The 27,502-nt window shown below is 45.0% G+C and overlaps 7 protein-coding genes across 7 annotated transcripts; 4 read left to right on the forward strand and 3 right to left on the reverse strand.

Annotated features, from left to right (window-relative positions):
* Positions 1-4,828: 4,828 nt before the first annotated feature.
* BDW43DRAFT_279236 (uncharacterized protein) lies at positions 4,829-5,405 on the reverse strand. The gene is made up of 2 exons (XM_032042276.1): positions 5,131-5,405; positions 4,829-5,081 (listed from the first exon to the last, which is right to left on the reverse strand). The coding sequence occupies exons 1-2, from the start codon at positions 5,337-5,339 to the stop codon at positions 5,039-5,041; spliced, it is 252 nt and encodes an 83-aa protein (XP_031899200.1). The 5' UTR covers positions 5,340-5,405; the 3' UTR covers positions 4,829-5,038.
* Positions 5,406-13,007: 7,602 nt separating this feature from the next.
* Positions 13,008-13,710, reverse strand: BDW43DRAFT_279237 (uncharacterized protein). Its single transcript, XM_032042277.1, has one exon. The coding sequence runs from the start codon at positions 13,433-13,435 to the stop codon at positions 13,205-13,207; it is 231 nt and encodes a 76-aa protein (XP_031899201.1). The 5' UTR covers positions 13,436-13,710; the 3' UTR covers positions 13,008-13,204.
* A 269-nt stretch (positions 13,711-13,979) lies between these two features.
* On the forward strand, positions 13,980-15,255 carry BDW43DRAFT_279238 (uncharacterized protein). Its single transcript, XM_032042278.1, has 2 exons — positions 13,980-14,813; positions 14,882-15,255. Exon 1 carries the CDS (start codon positions 14,402-14,404, stop codon positions 14,720-14,722), a length of 321 nt encoding a protein of 106 aa, XP_031899202.1. The 5' UTR covers positions 13,980-14,401; the 3' UTR covers positions 14,723-14,813; positions 14,882-15,255.
* Positions 15,256-15,675: 420 nt separating this feature from the next.
* Positions 15,676-15,982, forward strand: BDW43DRAFT_279241 (uncharacterized protein). Its single transcript, XM_032042279.1, has one exon. It carries the CDS (start codon positions 15,785-15,787, stop codon positions 15,956-15,958), a length of 174 nt encoding a protein of 57 aa, XP_031899203.1. The 5' UTR covers positions 15,676-15,784; the 3' UTR covers positions 15,959-15,982.
* Positions 15,983-16,204: 222 nt separating this feature from the next.
* On the forward strand, positions 16,205-17,674 carry BDW43DRAFT_108142 (uncharacterized protein). The gene has a single exon (XM_032037858.1). The coding sequence runs from the start codon at positions 16,401-16,403 to the stop codon at positions 17,589-17,591; it is 1,191 nt and encodes a 396-aa protein (XP_031899204.1). The 5' UTR covers positions 16,205-16,400; the 3' UTR covers positions 17,592-17,674.
* Positions 17,675-18,024: 350 nt separating this feature from the next.
* Positions 18,025-19,052, reverse strand: BDW43DRAFT_312052 (uncharacterized protein; the record flags this gene model as incomplete). Its single annotated transcript, XM_032047290.1, has 2 exons — positions 18,025-18,522; positions 18,576-19,052. 2 exons carry the CDS (start codon positions 19,050-19,052, stop codon positions 18,025-18,027), a joined length of 975 nt encoding a protein of 324 aa, XP_031899205.1.
* A 1,248-nt stretch (positions 19,053-20,300) lies between these two features.
* On the forward strand, positions 20,301-24,176 carry BDW43DRAFT_312053 (glycoside hydrolase family 71 protein; the record flags this gene model as incomplete). Its single annotated transcript, XM_032047291.1, has 4 exons — positions 20,301-20,378; positions 20,439-21,010; positions 21,079-22,499; positions 22,564-24,176. 4 exons carry the CDS (start codon positions 20,301-20,303, stop codon positions 24,174-24,176), a joined length of 3,684 nt encoding a protein of 1,227 aa, XP_031899206.1.
* Between the last annotated feature and the right edge of the window lie 3,326 nt (positions 24,177-27,502).

Raw genomic sequence — 27,502 nt, forward strand, 5'->3', positions numbered from 1 at the left:
CGGCAGAGAAGATATGTATCTTCGTGACTATAACACTCATGATAAGTTGTGAAGTTGCCATATCCTGTACAAGTTGCTAGAATCCGTGTAAGTAGGAGATGTAGAATTCGCAGCTTATCAGGGCACTGGAGGAAGGAGATAATCCATAGATCTTGATAAGATTATAGAGCCACAGACTGCCAGTGTCTTTATAAAGTAGATACAGTGTTGGCTTTGGCATGCTGTTGCAGTGAGGCATATAACTATTTACTTGAAGGAGGATCTATAACAGCTACCTTCAATATCTATATACCCAGGGACCCAAAGGACCCGTACAGAGCCGCTATCAGTGTATGGAAATCTTTCCCGTGTAAGCCAGGTCAAGGCCATGGCCCTGAAGGACTCAAAGATCTCCTGTAATAAGCCTGTGAATAATAATAGGAGCCGTGTGGCTACCTCTGGATTATCTAAACAAATCCAGAGATTAGTAGTATAGTAAGCTATATGGAGCTTAAAAGCTGCTTTAATCCCAGCTAATACTGCTTTAGCTTCAGTATTAAAGACTTCTTTGTTTAGGCTGAGGGAGAAGAAAGATTGCAGGAATTGCTTTCTAGATTAGTATAGAGCAAAGCCAGCGTCTGTTATTCTATTTGCTAGTCTAGAGCTTACCGTAAAGATCTTTATATCAGTGTCTGGGAGAGATATATAGAAGTTAAGGAAACTAGTTACTGCCTGTTTCTTTAGCTGTGTGGATGCTCTAATTTGCCGCTGGGCAGTTTCTCGTGATTCTTGTAAGAGCTATAGAGCATATTATAGTGGGTTTAGTTATTCTGACTCAGGTAAAGCCAATACCCGATATATAAAGCGGCTAGTTGGTAGCTAGTTTAGGCTATTCTTGCTGCTCTTCTGTAAAGGGGGTGGTAGGGGTCCAGGTAGCAGAAACAGACTATGGCAGAGGTAGCTATGTAGTCTAGCTTAACTTTAGCTGGCAGAAGTCTTGATTCCCTATGGAGTATGGATATTAGGATTATATAGTAGACAGGGAGGACCGCTTTGGAACTAGCAAGTATTACCTTAGTTATCTGCTGTAAATATCCCTGGACCTAATTTAAGATTGAACCTGCACGGGGGCCTAGGCGTGCCCGGCCTAGCTACCAGGTTTCAGCGCTAAAGTAGACTTTGCGGAGAATACAGGCTGCGGAGGGTATTTACAACAGTCAGGGCCTTTAATACCAAATCCTTAACATGATATTTAAAGCTAAGCTTCTTATTAAAAAGGATATCTAGCTATTATAGATATGGGCGAGTTGTGCTCTCAGAGACTGTGACTTGGCCTGCTGAGACTGAGAATGTGCAGCTAGAATCTTGGTCTGCCATGTATTGCGTAAAGTGTATTAACTTATATTTATCTGGCGTGAAAGTAATTCCCTCTGTAGAACCCCAGTTCAGAGTCTCTTGTAAGGATTCTGATAGACTTTGGCAGTTAGTCTCCAGAGACGGGAAGATAGCTAAGATCACTGCATTATCTATATGGCCAAATCTAACTTTTGGGCCATCCAATTGGAAGAGGGGGGAGAGATAGAGTATAAATATAATTAGTAATACTAGCCCCTCACGCTTGAAATTCTAGATAGGATAGCACCAATGTCATCATATTGATCGGCCGTCACACTTACTAGTCAGCAGTTCGGTGCTTTACCCCTTCGTTCTGTCATTGACTTGACTACCTGTTTACTGCATGATGTGGAGCAGGTATTAAGCCAAAGACAGACAGCTACACCTCTGACTCATGATAAAGGGGCCTTTGATGAGGTTCTTCCAGGCAGACTTGTCTGCAGACTACGCATGCAAGGCTGGTCTGATAACATGACTTGCTGGATAGCCTCCTTCGCTACAGGACGCTCAGTTTAAATCCGGCTCGATGGTGAGCTAGGGCCTACTGTAGTTATATATTGTGGTCTACCTCAAGGCTCACCAACATCCCTATCCTGTTCATGCTCTATCTAGCCCCCCTGTTCCAGCTGGGCAACCCGAGGACTGGATTTGGCTACGCAGATGACGCAGCTATCTTAGCAATATCCCCTACCTTAGAGCCTAACTGTCAAAGCCTATGAATCTCCTTACAGGAAACCCTAGCCTGGGGCACTTCAGAAGAAGTCATCTTTGCTCCAGATAAATATGAGCTAATGTACTTCTCACGACGCAAGGCTGATCAAGACCCCAGCTGCATGCCTTCGGTTTCAGCAGGGCCAGTTAATATCTTAGAAGATAGAGCCCGATCTTACTTAAGATAACCTAGGGTCCTCTTCGATAACAAGCTCAGCTTCTAGTATCATGTTACAGAAATGACTTCAAAGGCCTTAACAGTTGCGGGGTAAACCCATATCTCATGCGGCAAGCTATAACAGCCTGTGTTCTCCGCAAAGTCTACTTTGGCGCTGAAATCTGGTGGCCGGGTCATCCATGCCCAGAACCCCCATACAGGGTCAATCTCAAACAGGGTGCAAGGTCTCCTTAATAAGATAACTAAGATTATACTAACTAGGGCCAGGGCAGTCCTCCCTGTCTTCCATACAACATCAATATCTGCACTCCATCGAGAGTCAGGGCTTCTACCAGCCAAGATTGGGCTTGACTATTTAGCTGCCTCTGCTACAGTCCACCTCCGCCTCCTGGACCCCTACCACCCTCTCCGCAGGAGGGCAGCAAGGATAGCCCGCACAGGTTTTTCAACAAGCTGATATGCACGCCGTGTGCTGACCTTGCCAGAATCAAAGCAACTGAACCCTTGCCAAACATGTCCTATGGCTCCAACAGGAGCCACGAGAAGCTGCCCAGCTGTGTATTAGGGCACCCACACAGTCAAAGAAGCAGGCAGCTGCTGATTTCCAGAACTTCTACTCTTCCCTCCCAGAAACTAATATAAAGGCCTTTACAAACAGCTCAAAACTAATAAATGGAATAACAGATGCTGGCTTTGCTTTATTTCAGTCTGGCAAGCAATTTCTCCAGTCTACCTTCCCCCTGGGTCTGAACAAAGAGGTCTTTGACACTGAAGCTGAAGCAGCTTTGGCTGGGATTAAAGCAGCCTAGGACTTCATACAGCTCAATTTGCTACCAACCTCTAGATTTGCCTAGACAATCTAGAGGTGGCTACACGTCTCTTAGCACCATTCGCGGGCTCATCTCAGGAGGACTTTGAATCCTTCCAGGCCCTTGCCTCAACCTGGCTCAAACATGAGAAGTTTTCATACACTAATAGAGCTCTATACGGTTCTGCTGGGTCCCTGATCATGCGCAAGTACCTGAGAATGAAATAGCTGACCAAGCTGCAAAGAAGGGAACTGTTATGAACCCCTCTTCTCTAATCAAGCACTCGTACGCCTCACTAAGAAGAGCAGATGCCATGTCTGCTTTGCAGAGACATTAGCAACCTGTGGCTCCACAACCATACCGGGGTCTATGTATCACCCCCTCTCCGAAGTGCCCTGCAGAGCTACGCCTCTCACGCCCCCTTCTCTCGCGGATCCTGGCCGCACGCACAGGACATGGTGACTTTTCAGACTCCTATGAGCGCTTTAACCATGAAGACGCACACCTTCTCTGCCGCTGTGGTAAGAAGAAGTCTCTAATCCACTGCTTCTTCTGCTGTATTGCAAAAAGACGCTTGCTCCGACCCCCGGGACCCCCCTCTGAAATGATTCCCTACTTACTAGGAACTCCAAAAGGCGCAGCCAAGCTAGCTGCCTAGCTATCTGAGATCCGATCCTATGAGGATATCTGCACACGATACACCCCACCTCAGCAAGGCTGAGTTAACACTCTTTCCTTCCCTAGAAAAAAAAAAAAAAAAAAAAAAAAAAAAACTTACTAGGCAGCAGAGGCAGTTGGGTCATGGAGGATAGGCGGACCCCTGCAGTTGGCATCAACTCTACCTGCTACCGCAGGCCTTCTTCTTCAGCTATGTAAACGTGCTAAAGTCCCCTATTTGTACATAAAACTAGAACTAGCAACTAGTTAGAGACACCCAGGGCTTACTTCCTGGCGGCCTTTGCCCCAATCGGGGATGGTGGGTTACACGCTTCGGCGGTGAGCCACGGCCGTAAAACATAACCAACCAACCAACCTCAGATAGCGCTGAGCTTTTATCATGTGACATAGTGATTTCTGTATAAGATCACACTTGAAGCCGCTACTTGAGAACAAGTGTCTCGAAGGGGAAAAAAAGGCGATGGATAACCAGGTCGAGTGCCCCTATTTAACTTCACAAAAATCCTACTGGGTTGTCTAGCTCACCCGCTTGCTCACCCACTTGCTCACCCTGCTCATCCGCGCCCTGGACAACATCACCCAAATCACCCACACTCACCCTGCGCCTTAGCGGCGCTCACCCATAAAGCAGCAACTTCCAAAGGGCTCATTTTCCAGTCGGCCGCGTTCAACATGTGGCTTAAGTACGGCTGAGCGGACGAGAAGCCCTGTTTTCCACACCCTATGGTCGTATGTACCAGCCTTCTCATTTGTATAGTCTATAAAGCATTGTCAAGCGATAACGCAGCATGAGGGAGTCGGTCTAGCTGTATGTGTAACTCCTCTTTCGTCCAGACCAAAATTCAAGGTATATAGTGCAGGGAGGGAATGCTAATTAGCATCAAAGGAAAACCTTTACCCTGATTGTGGTCCTGAACAATCGAAGAGAATAAGATATCCTGGAAGTCAGAAATACTAGAATCTGGGTACTCCGGTTACTTGGTTGGTTTAGAGGCAAGTTGCAACGTATATGTACCGGTGGAAGACATTTGTTTCAGATTATTAGGTGGCAGGATTAATAATAATGTCAGGGAACTAAGGTCAATAGAAGAGAGTCATGGTCCACAGTGAAGATCAAGGACTTTAGCTTTATCCTCATATTTACATAACAGCATAGGGGAAAACCCAATGAGGAAGAAACCCTTGCCATGATATGTTAATGATCACTGAACATCTTACTATTTCACAGGACCTCCGCTGATATTCCTCCCTAATCAAAACTCTATCACCATGACACCACTCCTTTATCTTAACTGCTGACCGAGTTACCATTGCTCTCGCTGGAGGGTAAGCTATTATATATTAGCTCCAGATAGATATGTAATTTATTTCATAACATACTTTGTTTGAGGAATACAGAACGCATAGAAGCTGTCTCCAACCGTGATTTGATCCTGGCAGACGCTGTCACTAGGACAAGCGCAGATCATGTTGGGAGTATGTCCGTAACGGAAGGTCGACTTGCAGAAGGATCCAAGTCCTCCACATGGAGGGAACTGAGCCATGCTGGAGGCAAAGAGGGTAGCCAGAATAACAGTATAAGACAACATGTTGCAGGTCGAGGGGGATAATCTGAGAAAGAGAAGCCAAGAAACACAGTCGTTGTAAACTTAACAGCTGTGAGATCTATAACTTAGAAGATTCTAATGGTAGAGGAATAGACCCTCTGATATAGAAGTTTATACTCCGTATATCTGGTTGTGATGGATCCTTGTCTTAGTCTATTTTTATTCGTACCCACTTTATGACACATCACGAAGTATATTTCTAAGCGATCGGATTGATCGGTTATTCTTAGTTGGCCAGGTCATAGTCCGACTTTGAATCATTAGACAGAATCAGGGTTAATGTACTCCGTAATGTTACCTTGATCCACCTCAGCTGCGCCCGGGCATACTATCGTGTTGAAACTTAAGCAATAAAATCTCGCCGTCCGTTCGGTTCTCAGACATGATACCCTCGGCTAGTTACTAAGTATAGCCCGGCAAAGTAGTGAGTGAGCCAGCACAAAACTGAATTTACTTACTAGAAGTATGTTATCACACATATTTTCGAAAATAAACCCCAACATGAGGAAGTGTGGGGGCAACCCTCTCTATGAACCCTCTAGAGCTATGTAGTAATCCACAGAAGGGCTTCAAGCAAAGCAGTTCTACTATTTGAGAGACTTGACTCTGCGAAGAATTCGGGGAGCTGTCGAGACATTCAATACAAAGTTAAATGGAGAGATATTGGCTCGATTGGTTTAAGCCTCAATCGAAGCCTTGAGACCCAAAAGCCTAGACAAGGGTAATTATCTGACTTTCCAAGGGATCTTCACTGTAACAAAGGCCCTGTCTCGACACGTCGAGTATTCCAAGCATAGGAAGTCTCCGCGTTTCAACAGAAAACAACACCAATTCCTAAGATAAACCACTCCACCTATAATAATATAGAAAACATTCAATATCTAGCTTTGTAGATTGCATAATCACTCCCCTTGGACCACATGAAGAGATCTGGGGCTCGCTTCTTGCAGGGCAGAACTTGATTAGCCATACGGAGCCAACCCCAAAGCTAGCAGGAACGTAGATATGTACTTATCCTCCGCAGACCAAGGCCCAACTCCAAGAAGGAGCATAAGCGCCGGTGCAGCGCACATTTGTATCTTCAAACGCTTTCATTGTCCACAACAGATCGATATGTAAGCTTAGCCTATAAACCAGCCAAGTACTGCCCACCATGAACCTATTGAAAAAAGGCGGCAATACCCGCTATGGCCATAAACTTGTCGGATTTATGGGTGAGACTACAAGAACTATATACTTAAAGCATATCACTCCAGCACAGCCTCGGACCCATGCAAAAATGCCATATATCGGGGTTATCCACAAAGTCAATATGTTTGCGATCGATTCCAAATTGGGATACGCGTGGGTACATTTTTAGCAGCTGTAGCAGCGACCATTTGTACAGCGACTGTTCCCGACGTCGGTTGTATCAATATTGTGGACAAGGTTGAGTTGGCCATTGAGATCTGCTGCATAGTACATCTGTTCAAGACACTCCCAATATATTGTTTCGGGTAAGATAAACAACCCTCGAGATCAGAAATCTTTCCTGTAGAACACAACCACGACTGGCGAGTGGTGCGCGTTCGATATCGTCTTTCTATATCTCTTCATTCCAGACTGATTGCTGTTTTCCATCCACGACATCCACTGGATAGGGGTATGGGAGTCGCGGATCGCTCTGCCTGGGGACAAAAAGGCCATAAGTTGTATCGAACGATGCCGAGGTTGCTGATATATTATAAAAGCCATTCCGGTAGATCTTTGCCATATTTTTCAACTCTTCCTGCCAATCTTCAGGAGAATCCCCAATGATGCAAAGGGAATCGATCCATATGAACCTGTGACCCAGACAATGTACAACTCTCATCGCATCTTGGAAAGCGATTGGCAGAATTGATATAGCAACTCTTTTCTTTAACTAGTCCTCATTGCCTTTAAGTAGCTTAGGGATGGTGAGAGAGCTCCAGCGGTACGATAAAGTCCAATAGGGCGGTGCTGAATGGTTTTTTGCACCTGGTGCCTGTCCTAAATGGCTCGGTATGATAGAACTTCAGACTTTCGGGACAACAATGTCATGTTCGATCTTATGGACATCGACGATACGGGTTGGGAAGAAAGGCACCGAGTCTACGACACGGCAGAATCTGTGGATTTGGCAGCAGTGAGATATCCATAAATTGAGTTTAATGGTTGATTGGACTCCTATTATAGGATCGGACTTATCCCATGGAGAATCTAGCATAGCATTCGTTGCAAGGGGACGATAACTGAACTCGTGAAGAATTGAGACAACGACTATCTAATGTCAACATTGTGCTTTATCAAAGAATATTGTGGAAGAAGTATTAATCCATTATTAACAAACCTTCGTGGTCAGAGTCGGAAGCCTATGGGACGATCACATAGAAGAAAATGCTACCAGGCCCTAGATAATCACAACATATCCTAAATCCACCTGTCTCATCTTCCTCGGTACCATCAGAGTTGCTCGGCTGTGGGTGTTTATCCCATAGCCATGTGCATATTATGCACCTGCTTTGTACGCTTACTCTGAAATCACTGTAGCTCTGATGATGTAAAATGTTAAAGCGCTAAGGGCAACGTCTGGACTGAGTTAGAACCAAGGGTATTATCGATTCAGTGCCAGTAAGTGAGTATATCGTATTCAGCTGGATTAATAAATGTTTCAGGCCTGGGTAATACGCAAGCCACTTACAATAACTAAAGGAGAGCGCCAGTACAAGGAGAAGATAACGTAATCGGTAAACGAGCTGCGCACCAACCGCCATATTGAAAATTAGAATAGTCAAAACACCATGAATTCAGACTTCTATATAGAAATGAGTAGTTCTATCAATTCGGGCAGTGCGTAATTTTATGGCCCTGTACACCACAGCCAGAACATTTTGGTGGGGCGCGCCTAGGAGCCGATTCAGTAGGCAGAGCCCTATCTGCCTGTATAGCTTCATCTACCTGATTTCGGCGCTCTATGAGAATTCGGGCTTCAGATACTGATGGGCCTTCTTCAAAAGTAATCTGTTTAGTAGAGTGCTTTCACTTTTTAATCTGTCTTTCGTGTTCAGCCTGATGTTGCTCAAGTTAATGCTTTAATATTGTTATATTATACAAAGCTTGTTCAGCGCCTTTTATTGTTTAATTTAGGCGAGCTTTAATAGGCGAATCAGGACTATAATACTGATTTTTAAGTAGCTTTTTAAAGCTAGATTCTGACTTATTCAGCTGCTTGACTGTATAAGGTGTTTTAGGTGCTGAGCTGCCTCGGCTGCTGGGTCTACTACCCGGAGGTATAGGAGTCTTAAGCTAAACTGTTAGCTGAGATAGAACGCGCTCAGGAGATAGAGAAACTAGGCTAGTAGCTCTAAAAGCACTATAAATATTGCTACTGGTAAAGGCCTCTATATAGACCTTAGAATATACAGCCAAGAAATCAAGTTTATTAATATAATTAAGCCCACAGTGTATCTTAGATTTAACTAGGCCTCCATACGCGCGTTTTAAAGGCGAGAAAACAGTAATATCAAGCAGTTGGAGCTTATGAGAAGCGTGCACAGGTATATAGATTAGTATAATATTATTTTCTGCACAGACCTGATCAAATTAAGGTGTTAGATAACTATTGTGACTATCTAGAATAAGTATATAGTATTTCCCTATAGATCGGCCGGTAGTAAGAGGTATAAAATGATTCTGTAGCTAATATTGGCTAATCTCATTGCTTGTCCAGCCATTAGAACTAACCTTGATCCTTCAATTAGAAGAAACCTTATTATCCTTGTACCAGGCCTTCATGTACACCTTGCCTTTAAAAATAATGCAAGGAGGTAGAGCCTATTCATTAGAATATATATATTCTATAGTAACCCATTCCCTGTTCCCTGGCTGCAATAAAAATGGATTGCCTGACATATCAGACCTAGTAATAACTTTAGCTGCAGCGATTAGACCCATTTCAAAGCCTGTTTCATTAAAATTATATATATCACTTAAAGCTATGCCGTACTTCTGAATAGCCTCATTTACCTGCTCAAACCAAGCACCTAGAATCTGTGGATCCTCTACTTTAGCACGTTGATAGTTGTAGCGACGTGCAAACCAGGCTTTAAGCTCAGGTGTATACCTGGTAAAGTTATATATCTATTTCTCCCTTACAGTAGCAGGGGGAGATGTAGTATCATGCTTTGAGAGTAGGATATTGGCCATTTCTTGAACATGTGCAGGCCGAGAAGGTGCTCCATGTTTATCTAGTGATAGAATCTCTTCTTTAAGCGATTCATCTTCACTACTAGTTAATTTATGACTATTGGCGCGTTGCTTGCCTCTAAAAGAGGTTCCTTTTAGGCGACTGCGTAGAGTAGATTCAGGTAGATTAAATATATCGGCTGCCTTTCTAAAGGCTACTGAATTCATTTTTTTTAGGGCCGGTAAGGCCAGTAGGATTCGGCCTTCCTGTTCAACGCGTGATTTTGATGATTTAGGCATTTTTGGTGGTATGGCTGGTGTTTCAATCACCTAAGAAATTGAGGCGCGTTGAAAACGCGTGGAGTGCGCAGCCCGTTTGCGTGCGCAGCTCGTTTACCGATTACGTTATTCTAGACTCCTAGGAGTACATAAGAACTAGTAAGTACTAGGCTAACATTGGTCCGAGCTAGCTGGTCGTAGATTATAGCAATGTATATATATCACACCCCCGGAAATTTCGCGTAATCCTACCCCCGAATATTAGTCTTATTTGGGGGTCCGCTGCTATGCCGAGCCCCCAAAAATGCTACATATTCAGGGTTACCTCTGACCAGGGAAATCTTGGCGGTTTACTACGATCGCCGCTGGTTGGTTGATTGATATAACATGACTTCCTGTACCAGTTTTTATATTGCCTATTCCCAAAGGGAATATAGTATCCATGGGACCAGTCTGTGCCACAGTCACTGCTGGTTGGTTTATTTTATAGCAAGTGAGCTTTCATTGCCAGGTATTCTACAGCCCAATCTCAGAGAAAATATAAGCTATGACCGGTTCATTTTCTGTATTTTTATTAAAGAAAAAAATCTCTAAAATCTCTTAATCCCCTGTTCTTAAAATCTCTATTACAGTCTTTAGTTACTGTAGTTTTATAGTGTCTGAACACTATTCTTAAACAAATAATTATTATTCCCTTTTCTTTCTAATTAGAAACAGATACTATAATATATTAGTTTAGTTTTCCAGTCTTTTTCTCTCTGTTCTTCTGTAGTATCTGGAAAAGCACATACAGGCCTATCTTCTCTCGCCGCTATATAAGCTCTACCTCTTCTACAGTCTTCAGTAGAGATATTCTGCTGGTATGTCTTTTATAAATCTTATCAATAATTACTTTTCTGCGGCAGAACTTAACCCGCTCACGCTATAAGAGACGCCATGCTGCGCCATATATATCTTCCAGGCTCTGAATAGAAGACTTATCTCCTGAGCCGCATGTCCATTCTCCCCATAGCTCCGGCACAGTGTGAACTGTATAAAAGGATATATAGTAAGAGATCCCTGTTAAATAACTGGATACAAATATAGACTTAAATATATTCTGTGCAGTAATCATATTAGCAGTACTAGCAGCAGTAGTAGCAGAAGAGACAGGTGTAAACTAGGAAATAGATTATAGACTCTGGGCTACAGATATAAATACTTCAGTCACGTCTGGATCCACTACTTACAGAGTAAAAGTAACATAACTGCCTATAATATTATACAGATAATTGTTAATCTCTTAAAGCTAATTCTGGATTCTACTTTTCTATTTCTTGATTGTGTGATCCAATCTCTGTTAGAGATCCTGTCAGATATAGTTAAGATACTTAGCTAAAGCTAGAAGAGCCTGCTATAGTCAGATCTCCTTAGGCTTTTCTATCTTCTGTAAAGGTTATTTGATCTCCGCAGTAAAAACCTGATAATTCTCTTATACAAAGACTGGATTACTTCAGATAGAATATAACAGAAACTTCTCACAAAAGATAACAGAATCTTGCAGAAAGATTATATATAGCTGAACAAGCAGCCATAAAAATCCCTAAACTGCTATATCTTACCAATCAGCCTTTTTTGGTTTCTTTATTTTAACTTTAGCTAAGGCTTTGTCTTGATATTCTTTTCTCTCTTACTGGCTGTAGTCTCTGTACAATTCAAACCATTTCAGCTATTTATTAATCCATAGCTAGATTGTATATATAAGAGACTCGGAAGGCTGGATCTTTATCCCAGGAAGATAATAGTTTCCTAGGGTAGAAGCCTTAAAGCCTGCTATTACCTGTATATATTTTCAGGGAAGATAAATAAAATAGTAATTTGTTAAAGTATTATTATTCCAGTATGCAGCGCGGCAGATTTAGTTTTCTGATATCCTATTAAGTTCTGCCTATCTCGCTCTCTCAGATCAGCTAATATATATTTTTTTTACCGACTTAAGGCTAATCTAGACAAATATACAGTTAATCTAATAAAGCTGAGTATTATATAAAAGTAGTTTCTCTGCTGATTCTCTCTTAAGTAAGTGCAAGTTGTACCACTGTGGCCGCCTATAGAACTTAGGCACAGGCTCCCGTGCTATATTCCACCAGGAAAAAAGATAAAACGCGGTATGGGCCATTATATAAACTATTGGATTACGGTACTGTATCACAGAGTTATATTCTAAGCAGCCCATTGCATTTATTTTACCGTTATCCATAATTATAACCATTGGAAAACGTGGTGTAGGGCGCTTATTTTTTAAAGGAATAGTAAAAAGATCTGTAAACTTTAAATTCCAGCATGACTGGCCCTGTGTAATCATATGATGCGAGAAAAGGAAATCTATAACCATATAAAGATAAGATTTAATGCCCTGTGGCTTTCTGCGCTAAGAGTTTCCTGGCATATTTTACGCTTAGCTATCCCAGTAGTATTGAACAAAAGTCTCTATTCTTTTCGTATTATAGCTATCCAGCAAGGTACCTGCTGCTTGATCAAGATATTGATCCTGTTTATATATATATTCCTGGCACGTGTGATTATCTAAAAGTGCGGTGATAGCCTTACTGCAAGGATTTGGATTTAGGTTAACTCTGCTGCTCTTTTGGTATAACCAGAGATCTACAATAGTAGATCTATAGCTCTGTACAGTGCTCTTCTCTAGAATATAGATAATTAGCTTCTCTTCTTCAGTCATACACGGTTTTTTATAGTGATAGAATCAGATTTCATGGCAGAGTACTTTCTCTTTAAGAAATCAGATAAGCTTATATTCAGTAACTAGCTTACTATCTGGAAATCTGATTTATTCAGCCCACTCTATCCATTCTTTCTGCTTTAGATTATAGGCTTTTGAAGTATTCTCAGGGCAGTTAATTCAAGATAGATTTAATACCTCTTCACTTTATAAAGCGAGCTGCCTTGCTATAGCCATATAACACTCCATTACAGCGGCCATATACAAAGACACAGATCTACTAGAGGCAGTAAAACCACGACATGGGCAAGCCAAAGAAGGATATCGTCATTTTTAAGCCATAATAATTAGCTATATTATTAATATAGTCAAAGTAATCAGCCTCTCTCAAGACTACCTATTGCTTCAGATCTTTTAAAAAGAGGGATAGTTTCAATAATAAGTAGTAATAGATAGAAATACGTACGCTGTCTCAACGCGTGGATATGTATATTGAGATATGCACATTTTTATGGCGCCCCCCAGGGTATTCCGACATATTTGGGAGGAGGTCGGTTACGCCATAGTAACCTACGTAATCACCCACCGCGCCGGCCCCCCATATATCACCTATATATATGGGCCTTCTGAAGCCGACCTTGAGCACAAGAATAGATTCACACCTCTAGCCCGGGGCAGTTAAACCGCCAGTAAGATTAACTGTTAATTTATGTATCCAGTATGGCACACCCCCTAGAGCCAGAGCCCATCTTCTTTTAGAGACACATTGGTGAGTAAAGTAACACCCTCTACATGATACACTGTCCCCAACATCACAACTATCACCTTCGCAATCAAAAAACAAAACAAAAAAGAAAAAAAGCTGCTGGGTAACTGTGCTCAGGCCAACACCCATAGACTGTATAATTCACTTACATTGTGGGTGTCCCAGAATATATCTAACCCTAATAAACCTGTCCTAGACAATACTATCTCAGCTCAGTGGTTGTAGACTTGTTAGTTTCTCAGCGATGTATGTGTTTCTAGGAATATGTAGAATAGGTTTAGTGCAAGGGTAATGTATTCAATCCCCTCTAGATTGGATAGACATATGGCAAGAGAATTGACTAACAGATAGAAAAAAAATTACAAATCATTAAAAGAATAAAAAACATACAACAGCAGGGATTCACTGGTGGTCACCCACTCAACTACTACCCTGCCGGCGTGTGGCTTAAACGCGGCCAGAAGCCGGGTGAGCTAGCGGGTGAGCCGCTTTAATGTCGCGCGACCTCGGGTGAGCTTGGGTGAATGCACAATAGATCAGGTGAGAACACTCACCCGATAACACGTGATCTTGCGTAAACTTACCCAAACATTAAACTAACTACCTACTTTGTTTGCATGCTACACTATCTATTGGATACCACCCTACTTTTGCCCAAATTGGGGTCTATAGTCTAGTGACACTGATGTGACTAAAAACCTACTACATAAGAAATTTATGGTCGCACGGCCCTAGCCAAATACCTAGGATACTACTCCGGCCCCACAGCCCCACAGAGACGTTTCTCTAGACCCGTGGGTCTAGAACTTTTGACCCCAACTAGTGTTGCAACAGAGCTATACAGTGAACTGACTGGATTAGGGGGTCAACTTCTGCTCGGTCAGCCCCTCGAACGAGCACCAAAAATGGTGTGGTTTAATTGCCTCTCCAACGCCCTGGCTAGCAGTGGGCAACGGATTAGATCTGAAAATATATTTGATCCAGACTTAGTCGTCGAGCGTTTTGTTTCGGTTTTATTTTATTTTATTTTTTTTGGCCAATCCAGTTTTTGCTTCTTGTACACCACTCCGGTCCCCAAAAGCATCTGCCTTGAGAATGCTATTCACAATTCCACTTCTACACCTAGCAGTCATCTTCTGCTCTCTGACTTTGGCGACAGCATTAACTGACTGTCTCTCGGACCTGACTTACGACGAATTTGCCTCGTTTAATGGGGCTCCTATCACCTTCAAGTACGGGTTGCTCAACGCCACAGCCTGCGGACAGTACTGTGAAGGAGTCAAGGAGTGTCAGGCATGGTTGTATGTTGAAGGGGGCGGCGAATGTGATCTTTATTCCTCACCAGCTCTTTCCACGACCGTCATCCATCGATTTGCTCATGGACGTTGTTCCGACAGCCCCGTTGAGCAGAACTAGTAGATAGGAGCCTCTGTCGGGTCATCCTGGAAGAGAGAAGGCAAATCACTATCTTTGAGCTTGGAACCGTGTTGAAAGAATCATTTATTTTGTATGTCCCTTTGTACCTCGGATTGTTTGAGTGTGCTTTTCGAGCATAATATTGACTCTCAGCCATAGCCCTCTTTCTGTGTCCTTAGTTGCGGAACCCACGGACTCTCCTGTTGCAGATACTTTTTTCATGTTACCTTTACTTTTTCTTCTGTTAGTTTCCAAGCGGGCAGTCCTACTCAACAATTCTCTTCAATGCCAAATTAATAGATGGTACGGCGCAGACCGTTTGTGTTGTGGAACCGTCCTCGATATTAACACCAGATGGATCTATATCTAGAAGAATTGTTTATCTACTAAAAAAAGTATTACCTCTTAAAGTCAATGATAAGTAACGCAATGTATCAAGCGACGGAAGCTGATCCACCTGTCGCTGTGGTCTGATCCTGGTGTGGCGCATGTCCAGTCATCTGCTTGGACTACGAGATTTCCCTAGATTCTTCCATTCAAGAAATGCACAAAAGATGGAATGCTATATACTCAAGTCGACCGATATCTCATTTAAGGACGGTCGCAGGCTTTTTCTGAACCGATCACTATACATATTATAATCTGGAGTATATTTTCGGTTGTGTTATCTCTTAGAATATGTGAACAGCGAGCCCATATGGCACCGCGTGGAGATTTGCGAATAGCTTCATTCTCCAGCCACTTAGCAAACCTTCACAGCGACCGTCAACACCGCCTGTTGAGATCTGTCAGAAAGAACAATAATCCTTCTAGGAATTATAGAAAAGTGCAGAGAAGAATGTGCAAAACATGATGGTCTTTTTGTCTGGGAAAGCCATCTGAGCATGATCCAGACATGACCGGTGGGGCGCAGTTTTGGGGGGGGGGGGGGGGGCGCTTTTAATCTAACACCGTCTAAGTCCACGAAGTCTGACAGGTCACTTTACAAGATGTTGACTGAGCTCTCTTCCTCTCTCATCTAATACTCTACCCCCGTCCTCATCCCCACTTCCGTCACTCATCATGGAACACTCCGCTACTCAACCGCCTCTGCGAATCAGCACCCGTCGAACGAATCTGACCGTTGTCCAGGCCAAGGGTATCGGAACAGTCTCCAGAAAATTGCGCCCGACCGGTCGTTCGCTATTGGAACTCTTCACACCCTCGGCGACAGAGACAAATCAACGCCACAGGTAAGACTGAGCGGATGTGGGACCTTCCCTCAATACAGTCTGTTTGCCGTATACTTACCCAGATCGATCAATAGTTTTATATCAAGTATCTAATCCTTCGTTAAATGGTGCGGAGTGAATAGTTCCATGCACTAAATTATGAAATGCTACCCTATTGAGGTTTTATTTCCCTTACAATAGATATTGAACTGGTCCAAGGGCTAGCGGGCTTGGCAACCCACATGGTTCAATATTTCTCCCACCTGGATCTTCAATCCTCCAAGCCTCCTCAGCGGAGCTTAAAATGAGCTTTCCTTTACGATGAACTCTCAGCATTGCAACCCCCCCCCCTTTTTTCCATCACCAAAGTTGAGACCATATAGGGATTAGCAATTGATACCCTCGTCACTCGGAGTTGGTAACATCCGGCTAATATCACACCATTTGGAAACAAAAAGCAAAAAGAAATGGATCCATTCGGCCGACTTCCTTGGTTTGTCCTGCAAAATACCCTGTCGAATCTTCCGGACCTGCCCTCACTACATAGCCTGCATGATGCATCACCGGAAGTCGCGGCATTCTTGCACCGGAACAATGATATATTCGCCCAGATTGTGGATGCCATCATCGGAGACCCAGTCCGCGGCGAAAGGGGTCTGGTGCCACATGTTCAGGATACCGTACGGCTCGTGATTCTTGTCTGGACTCGCCAGAAAGCCACAGGGCTAACGCAGGAGCCAGGTACAGACATCCATGGCAGCCTGCAATACGTACGGGAGCGCTCTCCCCTGGAAGCGCAGCCCATGTTGAAGGCAATATTCCCGTCAACACCCTCGGCTATTCTTTGTCAGCTCCTTAGCCTAATGGCCCGACTCCGATGTCTCACGCATGCATGCTTCCATTCTATGATTGCAAGGTGCCTAAAGCTACAGGTGGAGCATTTGCCCAAAAAGATGAGGTATTACAATAATCATCTTACACGCCCAATACTTGACCGCAGCCGACGCCCCCAGGGTATCCCATATACCCCTGTTGATATTGGCCCACCGACATGGATTGAGGAGCAACGCCTGCTCAGTAGTTTATTATGTATTGTTCTCTTTTATGAGCTGCGCAAGTCATATTTTGAATGTTCAGTGATTACAGAGGACAGGGAATCTGTCTGGGTTTTGTTGGATGACAACGTGGAAGGGTTTTGGAACACAATCCTTCGGAAGTACAACGATGGTCAGGTAGAGCAGATAGCAACTATTCTTCACTGGATGGATGACCAGGCAGGTGGGCATGAAAATATATACTCCTGGTTGCTCTCTGGTGGAATTTCTGAGGACTATAGCCATTGCTGCCAGCACTATACATCTGTGACGGATGACCAATGGGCCGAGGCGGAAAACAACGTGAATTCTGGGCGATCTTCCCGGGGTATGAAGTGTTTATGGCGATGTAAAAGCCATCTTCTATCGCCTCTTAAATGCCTAGATTACTCGGTCTTTCGCTCATATGGCCTTGTATTCTGGGATGGCATCAGAATGGACGCTTTGGGCTTTCCAGGAACACAGAATGTACAGGAGATGTGGTTCGCTTGGTCTTCTATACTCACAGAACAGGATTGGGAAGAAATGTTAAGACGGCAGTCAAGCATTGCCACAGCCAACTAAATTCGAGAATAGGAAATAAGGCCTGTTGCATTTTTTCTTTTTCTTTTTCTTTCCTCTCTTTTTTTACCCCCCCCCTTTTTTTTTTTTTTTTTTTTTTTTTTTTTTTTTTTTTTCATAAAACACAAGACAGTCCAATGTAACCAAAGCGTGCACCAACAGACATAAAATAGATATCGAAAATGCCAATACTTCTTACAGTGGCCAACCGCATCGAATTATAAATGCTATACCGAAACAGATGTCCCTGAAGCAACAGATGCAACCCTAAACATGGATCTATTCCCGATACAATTGATTCAATGGAAATATTCGAGAAGAAAAAGTAACTGACGGTGTCTATACCTTCCAGCTAGGAAAACACAATCCTAGCACAAAGGAAGAGAGGCGAACCTCTGTCTTTGTAGTGAAACCGGAGATAAAGCTATCTCTGGTCTCAATCGCTCTGTTCAACAGGGTCAATCTTAAAGTACAGTACAGGTTCACCATCACTTCCGAATACCGTAATTGAGGAAACCGTCAGAAGGCCTAGCTGAGTCTTGTGCTGTGTCAACATCCAACCAATGCCGCGACCATTCGGAGAGTAGAGCAGCGCATAGTACTCATCAGAGCCTGGCCTGAAAGTCCTCCCGTTCTCCTGTATTGGCGAGTACTTATCCCAGTCTTTAAAGTCATCAGCCTCCCCAATAGCCTGTCGCATGATATTCAAAGTTTGCTGATTGGCAACTATGCTTTGGAAGATATGCCGGAGACCCCCGGCATTACTCTTGGCAACCCTCTTCCAGAGGAGAAAAATCACATCAGACCACTGCCTCAGCGGCACAAAAGCTTCCTTGACCCAATCTGGTTGTTCATTCTCTGGGCTGGAATTATCATCTGCGACGATCATACCGGCATCCACATTAAACAGACTCTGATAAGAGCCTTCAGATTCCTGAAGGTACTCAATAAGTGATAAGGATAGTCGAGAATTCAAAGGCCACCTACCTTATATTTCTTCCCGTCAACCGTTACAGGTCGTGATTGAGAAATGAGTATTCTCGTGTTTTGGTCTGCATCAATGTTAAGCTCCTCGAAGGTGTCCTCAAGAAGCTCTTGTGCAAGCGTTAAGCCCGCATCTCTGTCCGGATCAACGACCCATCCATATCTATGCAAGTCTCCATAGTCTGTCCATCTGCTGGTTGGCGCAGCAACGGCATGATTTGCGGCTTCCTGATCACCGTCCATCGCACAATGAAGAGCCTGCCCTTTTCTCTTGAATGCATCCCAGTCACTCTCACGAGTGACTAGTTTATGCAACACTCGTTCGACCCGCGAGTGACCATGAGCCCATCGGTGTGTGTGCAAGCCATTGGCTGGTAAGACAATAAGAAGAAGGGCTGCTAGCAGGAAAAGAGGGAAGGTACTGGCACGCCAAAGACTGGCGGCAGGTGTCATCCTGCCACCAGGGGTTCGCTTAGCCATGTAGGGTAGAGAAGAAAGCAGTTGTTGCTGTACAACGAGTAAAGAGAAGGACTTTGATGATCTCAGAATTTAGGAGATAAAAGCCTGTAAAAGAACAAAAGAGGTTATCCAGGACACTAACATCTACGAGCACTGCGGTCTAGCTATGTATATTACTCTCTAAGGTTCTGTTTTGTTCATACGAATGCTAAGGAAATTAAGCTGTCCTGTTTAGGCTAGGGGCAAATCCGACGGATACTCCTGGTGTACAAGATATAGATCACGCGACTAAAAAAGTGCCTTGGCTTTAGTGAACAAGAGAGTCTCCTCTCAGATTTGTTCGTCTTTCTGACACCGGGTGACCGAGACATGTACCTTGCACGAATTGCAAAGTCCGACTTGCTAGACTGGATTTTCAAGAGGGTCCATGGAGAAACAACCCGGACTCTACCAGTTGCGCGCAAGTATCCCATTCTCGGCCCATATTACTTCTTAGTCTATCTTTAAGCGAAATGAAGTCGACGACGAATGTTCACAATTGGTGTAAAATGATAGAGGGAGGATAAGACTGGGCATTCGGGTCACTTTCCCTTAAGTCTACCATGTATAACATACTATGAGTCATGAACCGAATGCTATTAGCCTACGGAAGTCATTGACGGTGGAAGCAGAGAAAACTCGGATATGTTAGTGTAGGGATACAGGTGTAACTTCATATTTGGTTGAGATTAATCTTGTTTGAAATGAGCCAATGATATCGAGACCCAGTCGGAGCCCTGTAAGGTACTCTCCCTATCTTCTGACTAGACCCTCGGCAACTAATTTTTAGGTCCCAATAGTGTGTAGGCAGGGCAGACGAACACCAAACAATTGATTAGCGCGACACTATTGTTCGAACCGTCTCTTAGTGCATGCAACTTGACCCCAATTCATGCTCAGGCCAAAAGTGACGGAGCTCTTGGCATCATGCACTGCTCTTCGGCCTTTATCGCTCTCGCAACCCCCTCCCTTTGACCTATGCATTATCGCTGCTATCCACCTAGAAGATGGATTTTGCGAGGAGGCATGAAATCTTACTTGGGTGGGGTCTTCTCAGGAGGCAATTCCATAATGTGCGCGAGAGTCACTGAGTCTGTTTGCACATGGAGCTCGGCTAGGACGGCCAAGACTGTACTGCCACCTGCCTCATAAAAGGTATTTAATGTTGCGACGACATATCATCGTTGGGTCCCTCGGTTGAGACATGGTATTTCGATCTCGCCAGACACAATGTTTGTGTGGTCGATCCTGCTGACCTTGCTTCTAGCAGGTACCAGCCATGGCAAAGCTGTATTTGCTCATTTCATGGTATTTTAAGATCCTGAGGAAAGGAAGGGGCTGCTCAGGAAGTGCTGACATTAAGGTTAGGTCGGTAATACTGGAAACTATACAGAAAAAGATTTTCAGGATGATATTGCCAAGGCTAAAGAAGCTCACATTGATGCCTTTGCCCTGAATATGGCAAATGCCGACCCTCTTAATGATGCGGTGGTATCAATATTCTTCATGGAAGCTGAGAAGCTTGGGTTCCAGTTATTCTTTTCCTTTGATTATGCAGGTAATGGGCCCTGGCCTATGGGCGACGTGATTAATCTGATCAACAACTATGGCGGGAAGGCCTCCTACTACCACTACGAGGGCAAGCCCCTGGTGTCGACCTTTGAAGGCCCTGAAAATTCAGATGATTGGTTCATCATCAAGCAGTCTACAGGATGTTTCTTTGTACCAGACTGGTCCTCCTTGGGAGCCAAGCCAGCAGTGGAGCTGGGCACGGCAGACGGTCTTTTTAACTGGGCTGCGTGGCCATGGGGAGGTCAAGAGATGAACACTTACGTCGACGCTTCGTACACAGAATATCTTGATGGCCTTCCTTACATGATGCCGGCTTCCCCATGGTTCTATACAAACCTTCCTGGATACAAGAAGAATTGGCTGTGGCGGTGAGTGTTACTTCTTCTGGAGCCATCATTCTCTTCCTTCCTGGAAGCTAATGTAGAAATTACTCTAGAGGAGACAACTTGTGGTATGACCGGTGGCAGGAAATCTGGTATCTCAAGCCACCGTTTGTTCAAATTATTTCCTGGAACGACTATGGCGAGTCTCACTATATTGGACCACTGCGGGACTATGCCATGGACGCCTTTCACATTGGCCGAGCTCCCTACAATTATGTCACGGACATGCCCCATGATGGCTGGCGGCTCTTTCTTCCTTTTTTGATCGACACCTATAAGTATGGGAAAGCAACAATTGATAAGGAGGGTTTGACTGTTTGGCATCGACCGCAGCCTGCGTCCGCATGTAGCTCAGGAGGGACCTCTGGTAATACTGCGAGTCAACTCCAAATTGAGTTTCATCCAATCGAGATCGTCCAGGACCACATCTTCTTCTCTGCTCTCCTCAGCGCTCCAGCAACCATCACGGTCAGTATTGGTGGAGTGTCTCAGCAAGCCAGCTGGACTTGGCAACCAGACGGAGGTGTCGGGATCTACCATGGTAGTGTCCCTTTCGGGTCTAGCCTGGGGGATGTCGTCGTCACTCTATCGCGCTCTGGAAAGCAGATAGCCCAGGTCCGCGGCAGCTCCATATCCACGAATTGTATCAAGGGATTGACAAATTGGAATGCCTGGGTCGGCAGCGCCAGTGCGAGTGAAAGCGTCAATGCGAAGCCGGAAGCGAATCTTTTCAATCAGAAATGCATTAATGGCACCGGGGCCAATAACTTTGCTGGTCTATGTGAGTTTGGTTGCAAATATGGCTACTGTCCTCTCGGTGCCTGTTACTGCCAACTCCAAGGGGAGCCACGGGAAACACCTAATGCGACCGGTCCCATGGGCTATCCTCGGGCGGGACTCGATGCCAGCTATAGCGGTCTCTGTGCGTTTGACTGTCCTCATGGATTCTGCCCAGATACTGCATGCAGCACCGTCTCTGCACCGCTGTCTACTCCCACTGTTTCACCCTTCCTGCCTCCGGCATGTATTGGCGGTACAGGGGAAGGCAATCTCGCCGGTCTTTGCGACTTCGCCTGCAACTTGGGATTCTGTCCTATCAATGCGTGTACATGTACCGCCCAAGGTGCTCTTCACACGCTTCCTGAAGCAACAGATAAGGTTGGTGAAGCGGGTCCAGGGATGGACGAAACTGTCTATGGACCCCTTTGCGCGTTCACCTGCAAATATGGATACTGTCCTGAAGGTGCATGTGCCGTGTCTACCTCTGGAGGAGGCGATGGCAAGGGCTCCGGTGAGGTCTATGTAGATCCAGACATCTTTCTGGAACCTTCCCCTGTCGTCGGATGTATTCCGCCTTGCACGCTGATAATGCCAGACCTGCTCCTGAATGCCCCAACGACGATCTATTTATCTCCAGTGGCTACGTCCATTGTCTTGGGACCGACCACTATCAAGACCGTTTACCCCAGCCCCAGTATGACCAAACCCTAAGCCCCAATGTCTTTACCATAACCAATTGCTGATGATTTTGCGGTTAGTTACCACCACGGCTGTGAACTATTTCAATATGCCTGTCGGTGCCAGCCAGACGAGACCCTTCTCCTTCTACCTGACACCCAGCCATTCTCCCGACCCGGTTACATTGGAGGCCGGCGGTACTTCCACCACACTCATCCTGCCTCCAGTCTCTGTCCAGTCGATCCCAGCGGGCGCTACAATTACGTGGGTAGAGACGTCTCTTGGAACAACTGAATACTACACCAATGGGGAGACGTACACCTATTCTGAGGCACAGTTCCCGTCTCTCTCCGATCTCGCGACTTCTACAGTCACGACCACGACGCTCCCTGCTCGGACCTCAGCGGCCACCTCTGCGACCTCAACGACAGTTGTTCCAGTATGGGTCCAGGCTGGGGGCTTCTATTGGTCTCCAGTACCCAAGCCTACCCCGAAGCCGGGTGATATGCCCGTGCCCCCACTGCCCTCATTTCCTCCAATCCCAACTGCACCATGCTTCAAACTCTTCAATCTGTTCTCGATTGACTGTCCCCCGAATCGATTCATTCCAACAACCACTTTCAGTAGCCATGCCCCGTTCCCCACCTGTACCGACACCAATAGCCCTGGGTGCGGTCATCCATGTACCTCGAACTGCGGGAGCAGTTCCAGCGATGAATGTACCACGCATACAGCCACCAATTACTGGGTTACTTGCTCTGGCACCAGCTGCTCCACCACAAAGACGGCCACTTTTACCGGGTGCTCAGTAACCAACTCGGCCACGACAACGGGCAAGTATTGCCCGACAGGTGTCACGATCGACCCCAACGACGACCAGGGGGCGAATGGATATCCCCCCCGAACGACCTCCACCATCACCACCAGTATCCCGGAGATCGCCGTCGTCGGGGGCGAACCGTATACAGTAACGGGAGGAACCATTAACGTTGACGGCACGACTATCCGGGTGCCGAACGTGGGCGGCCGCGAGCAGGTCAGCACGACAATAGGCAATGTGCCCATGGTTATCATCCCAAGCTATTCGGGGACGATAGCCGTGCCGCTGTTCCCAACGGCCATCCCAACAGTCTCTGCCACAACAACGACTACAAACAACGAGCCCTCCACCTCTTCCGAAACAACGACCACGACCAAGACCTCGACGACATCCTCCCTACCGTCCGCGACGGCCGCCAGCGGCTGCAGCAGCACCGGCAACGGCTCCTGGAGGGTTGTGCGCCGCTGCTGGAACAAATGCGACCCAGGCACGGGCTCGCCCGTTGGCGGCGACTGGGCGGAGAACGACCCCTGGTGCTGGATAGCTAAAAGCGGCAGCGATTCGTATTCCAATTGTTTGAAGCAATCCGACTGTCCAACCGACTTTGAGTGCGCGAAATCATGGGGCTGCGTTGTTCCACTGTCCGGTGGGTGTGCGCCTCAGGGCGGCAACACCGGGTTAGAAGCCAAAATCTGCTGGAGCAGCTGCAATGAGAAAACCGGGAAGCGGACGAATGATAAGTGGGAAGAGGGCATGCCGTGGTGCTGGCTGCAGGATTACAGTTTTGCCAGCTGCGATAAGGACGACGACTGCAGTGCCACCACGGAATGTGCCCCTGATCATTGGTACCGCGGCGGATGCGGTAAGACCTAGGACCTGGATGAAAGGATATAGTGATCATGATATGGGCTGGGCTAGGGGCGGGACTTGGTATATGGTCAATTCGAATACTTCATAGATTTTACTCCGTAGCTGTATTACAATATCAATTGTAGACCTCGAAAGGATCCGTTCTGATCAGTATCCTGATCTGCGGGGCGGCTCTATAAATCTTTGATCCGGCCCGTACAGGGCTGATCGAGATTGATGAATAGGACAAACATAGGAAATCCCGTGATATGCATATTTTATGTAGATTTGGGCTGTGTTTTTAAGTATTTACCTTACAGGCTAGAAAAAGATATTTACAGTTAAAAGTATATTAATAAAATAGAACTTAATCTAAAGCTCTCAAATTCCATTAAATCTAAGGCTTTATATACTCACATTCACCACCATCTCGCTTTGAACGTTTTGGAACTCGCCCTGATGTACGTCTCTGAGTACCACTTTCATCCTGCAGATTTATATTATCAGGTAGCAGGATTTCATCCTCCTGGACCCCATCATCCTCATCCCCAAGCTCAATCAGAGATGTGTCTCTAATATCTCTGAGAGGTCTCTTACCAAGCGCAACCCTGCTCGGGGCCTGTAATGGTTGAGTCTCAGCTAAGGGATCTTCTTCAGTGTTATTGATTAGATTAAATATATCATTATCAAGCCTCTCGGTCTTCTTTTTCTCCACTACTTATATCTCCTACGCTGTGAGATACTCCTCTATGAAAGTATACTGCTCACTTTCAATATCAAACCTTGATGTACATAAATACATCATAAGATCCTGGATAGTTGTCGGTTTGAGAGACCCTCAGCGGTAATTACAAATATCATGAGCAGAGCTGAATAGCCGTTCAACACCAGAACCAGTCACAGGAACAGAAAGGACATCCCGTGCAAGACTCGCAAGGACAGGGAACTCATATTGATTGCCCTTCCAAAAGACACATGGATTGATATTGCAAGTACCTAAAAAATTTAGTGAGAGATAATAAAGGATAATTGACTACTAGTGAGCTACTTACTACCTCCAAGATATGATGTAAGCTCATTATCATGGCTAACCTCAGATCTCTGGGCCTTCTGTCTGTCACCCATCTGATCAACTATAGAGAACTGCTCTATAGAAGAAACCCATGTGATACTCGGTGTGTTTCTAAGTGACGCTGCTTGAAAGGCTCAAGGTTTTTCTCAAGGCTCTCGCGGTATTGTTTGCGATAAGGTCCTTTCCAGTCCTTTCCAGAGAAGTAATCAAGTTTGTTTTGGGGTTCCATAATAGTAGCAATCGCATAGAGATTACTATAGGCCTTGTCGGTCTCCGAATAATAGACTTTTAGCTTCTGTGTTGCAGACTCAAGGGCAGTTTGCATGATTGTCTGCCATCTTGCTTTCTTTCATCTAAGCTGGGATATAGGCTTCTTGAGATGATCAAATAGCTGATTATAGATACTAAAAACTATATAGATAGTGATATCCTTAGTCTTTGAGAGAGCACTTGTAAAGTGAGAGCGCTTAATCAGAGGGTTTATGCACTTTACTACATAAAAATTCACTGTCTGAGTTGAAACTAAGCTGAAAGAATATTTGCCATGGGTATATAAAAACTATGAGCTCACGGGAGTGAAAAGCGGGATAGGAAAGATGCTAGATCTAATCAGAAAGTTCTACAGCATATCTTCTCAGAACTGCACGAACAGCTTGAGGGTAGGGTAGCGTAATCGGAAGCGAGCTGGCCACTGTATTCCATGTACAATGGTACTTTTTATGGTCCGATGCTGAACGGAGTTACGGACATTAACCGGTAGTCGACTTAAGGCCTGGATTATAGCCACAACAACAATAGAGATGCTATGAGCACATCATATGACAGCCAGAGATACTATGAAGGCGCAGCGAACCTATAGACTGCCAGATTGGCTACATCGAACAGGGATTGGACTGGCAGCGCCCCGCTGCGTTGGCAAGGCTGAGAGACGCGAAATCACCACGAAGCAAGAATTTCCCTAAAGCTTTCTCACAAATCGATCGCATATCGCTGGATACTCGATACAGATTTTCATATCCGACCAGAAAGCACCCAACCCATATTTCTCCGTGTCACTGGAGTGCGGGAAAGATGTCGGGTGTGGAGCTTTTTGGGCTGGCCGGCTCGATTCAATCGACTATCGAGATCCTCGGCCAAGTAATCACGACCATTAGGTCATTTCTCCACCAGGAAAAGGATGAGAAAGACTCGCGCCTCAAATCCAAAGCGCATTCCCGCACACTACAGCAACTTGTGCCCGCACTTGAGCGCATCCAAGCGACCTCTAGAGGGCCCGACATCTCACTCGAAGACCAAAAGTTGAGCAATGATATTGAAGCGCACCTTAAAGATATTCAAGCCGGGTTGAAATCTGAGCTAGACGTCGCGTCCATGGAGGGAAAGAGCCGATTTGCTCTAGGCAGTCGAGCTGCTCAGCAACTCCAAGAGGCGTTTTGCCCTCGTTATGCCGCTCATTGAGCTTGCAACCAGCATCGATGCAAACTCAATATATGCCGGGTCAGGGCTCGAGCCTGCAGCATAATGAAGACAAGTCTGGCCTAGATGATCTCTGATATCGACCTTCGCGTCCAGAACGTGCACAAGATACTCCATTACCTGAAGGCAGTGTGACATTGTTATACAGAATATCAGCGCTGTACGGCCTACAAAGATACCACCCCAAGTTGTGGCGAAAATATATGATCATATATAGCTACTGGAAACGCAATGTGTAGCCCTAAAAGAATATATACCGTGCAGGAGTGGATACTACACAAGCCGCAATTCTATATGCCATATTATCGTCCGTGGACCTCTTTTAGAGCATGCTATGAATTATGGACTAGGTGGCCTGTTATATATAGCTCCTGTGTCTAAAATAAACTAACCATCAAATGTATTCATAGCGAAAAAAGCCTGAGATATTAATGTATTGTTTTATAAGTCTACAAAAAGTTAAAAGTAATTAACCTTTTATTTAGTAGATATAGTTTGATTCTTTTATAAATTGTATAATTTACTTAGCGAATCAGTTAATACTTACAAAAAGGACCTCTAGACTTGGTTCAAATCGTAGAGCACACCTAGAGCAGTTATGAAGGCTAATTAGAAATGCATTCTCAGACTATGCTTCTACTATACACACGGGAAGCGTAGCATGTTTCTGTTCTATTTTGCAGCGGAAATGGGTCGAGATCGTTTTTTACCGCTGCAACGCGAGAGTGACGGCATTCGTAAATTGTCACTTCTTGAGATTGACATATACCTATTGACCTAGTCTCAACTGAAGTTTGTGACT

This window comes from Aspergillus alliaceus, assembly GCF_009176365.1.
Source record: "Aspergillus alliaceus strain CBS 536.65 unplaced genomic scaffold BDW43scaffold_28, whole genome shotgun sequence".
Classification (NCBI taxonomy): Eukaryota; Fungi; Ascomycota; class Eurotiomycetes; order Eurotiales; family Aspergillaceae; genus Aspergillus; species Aspergillus alliaceus.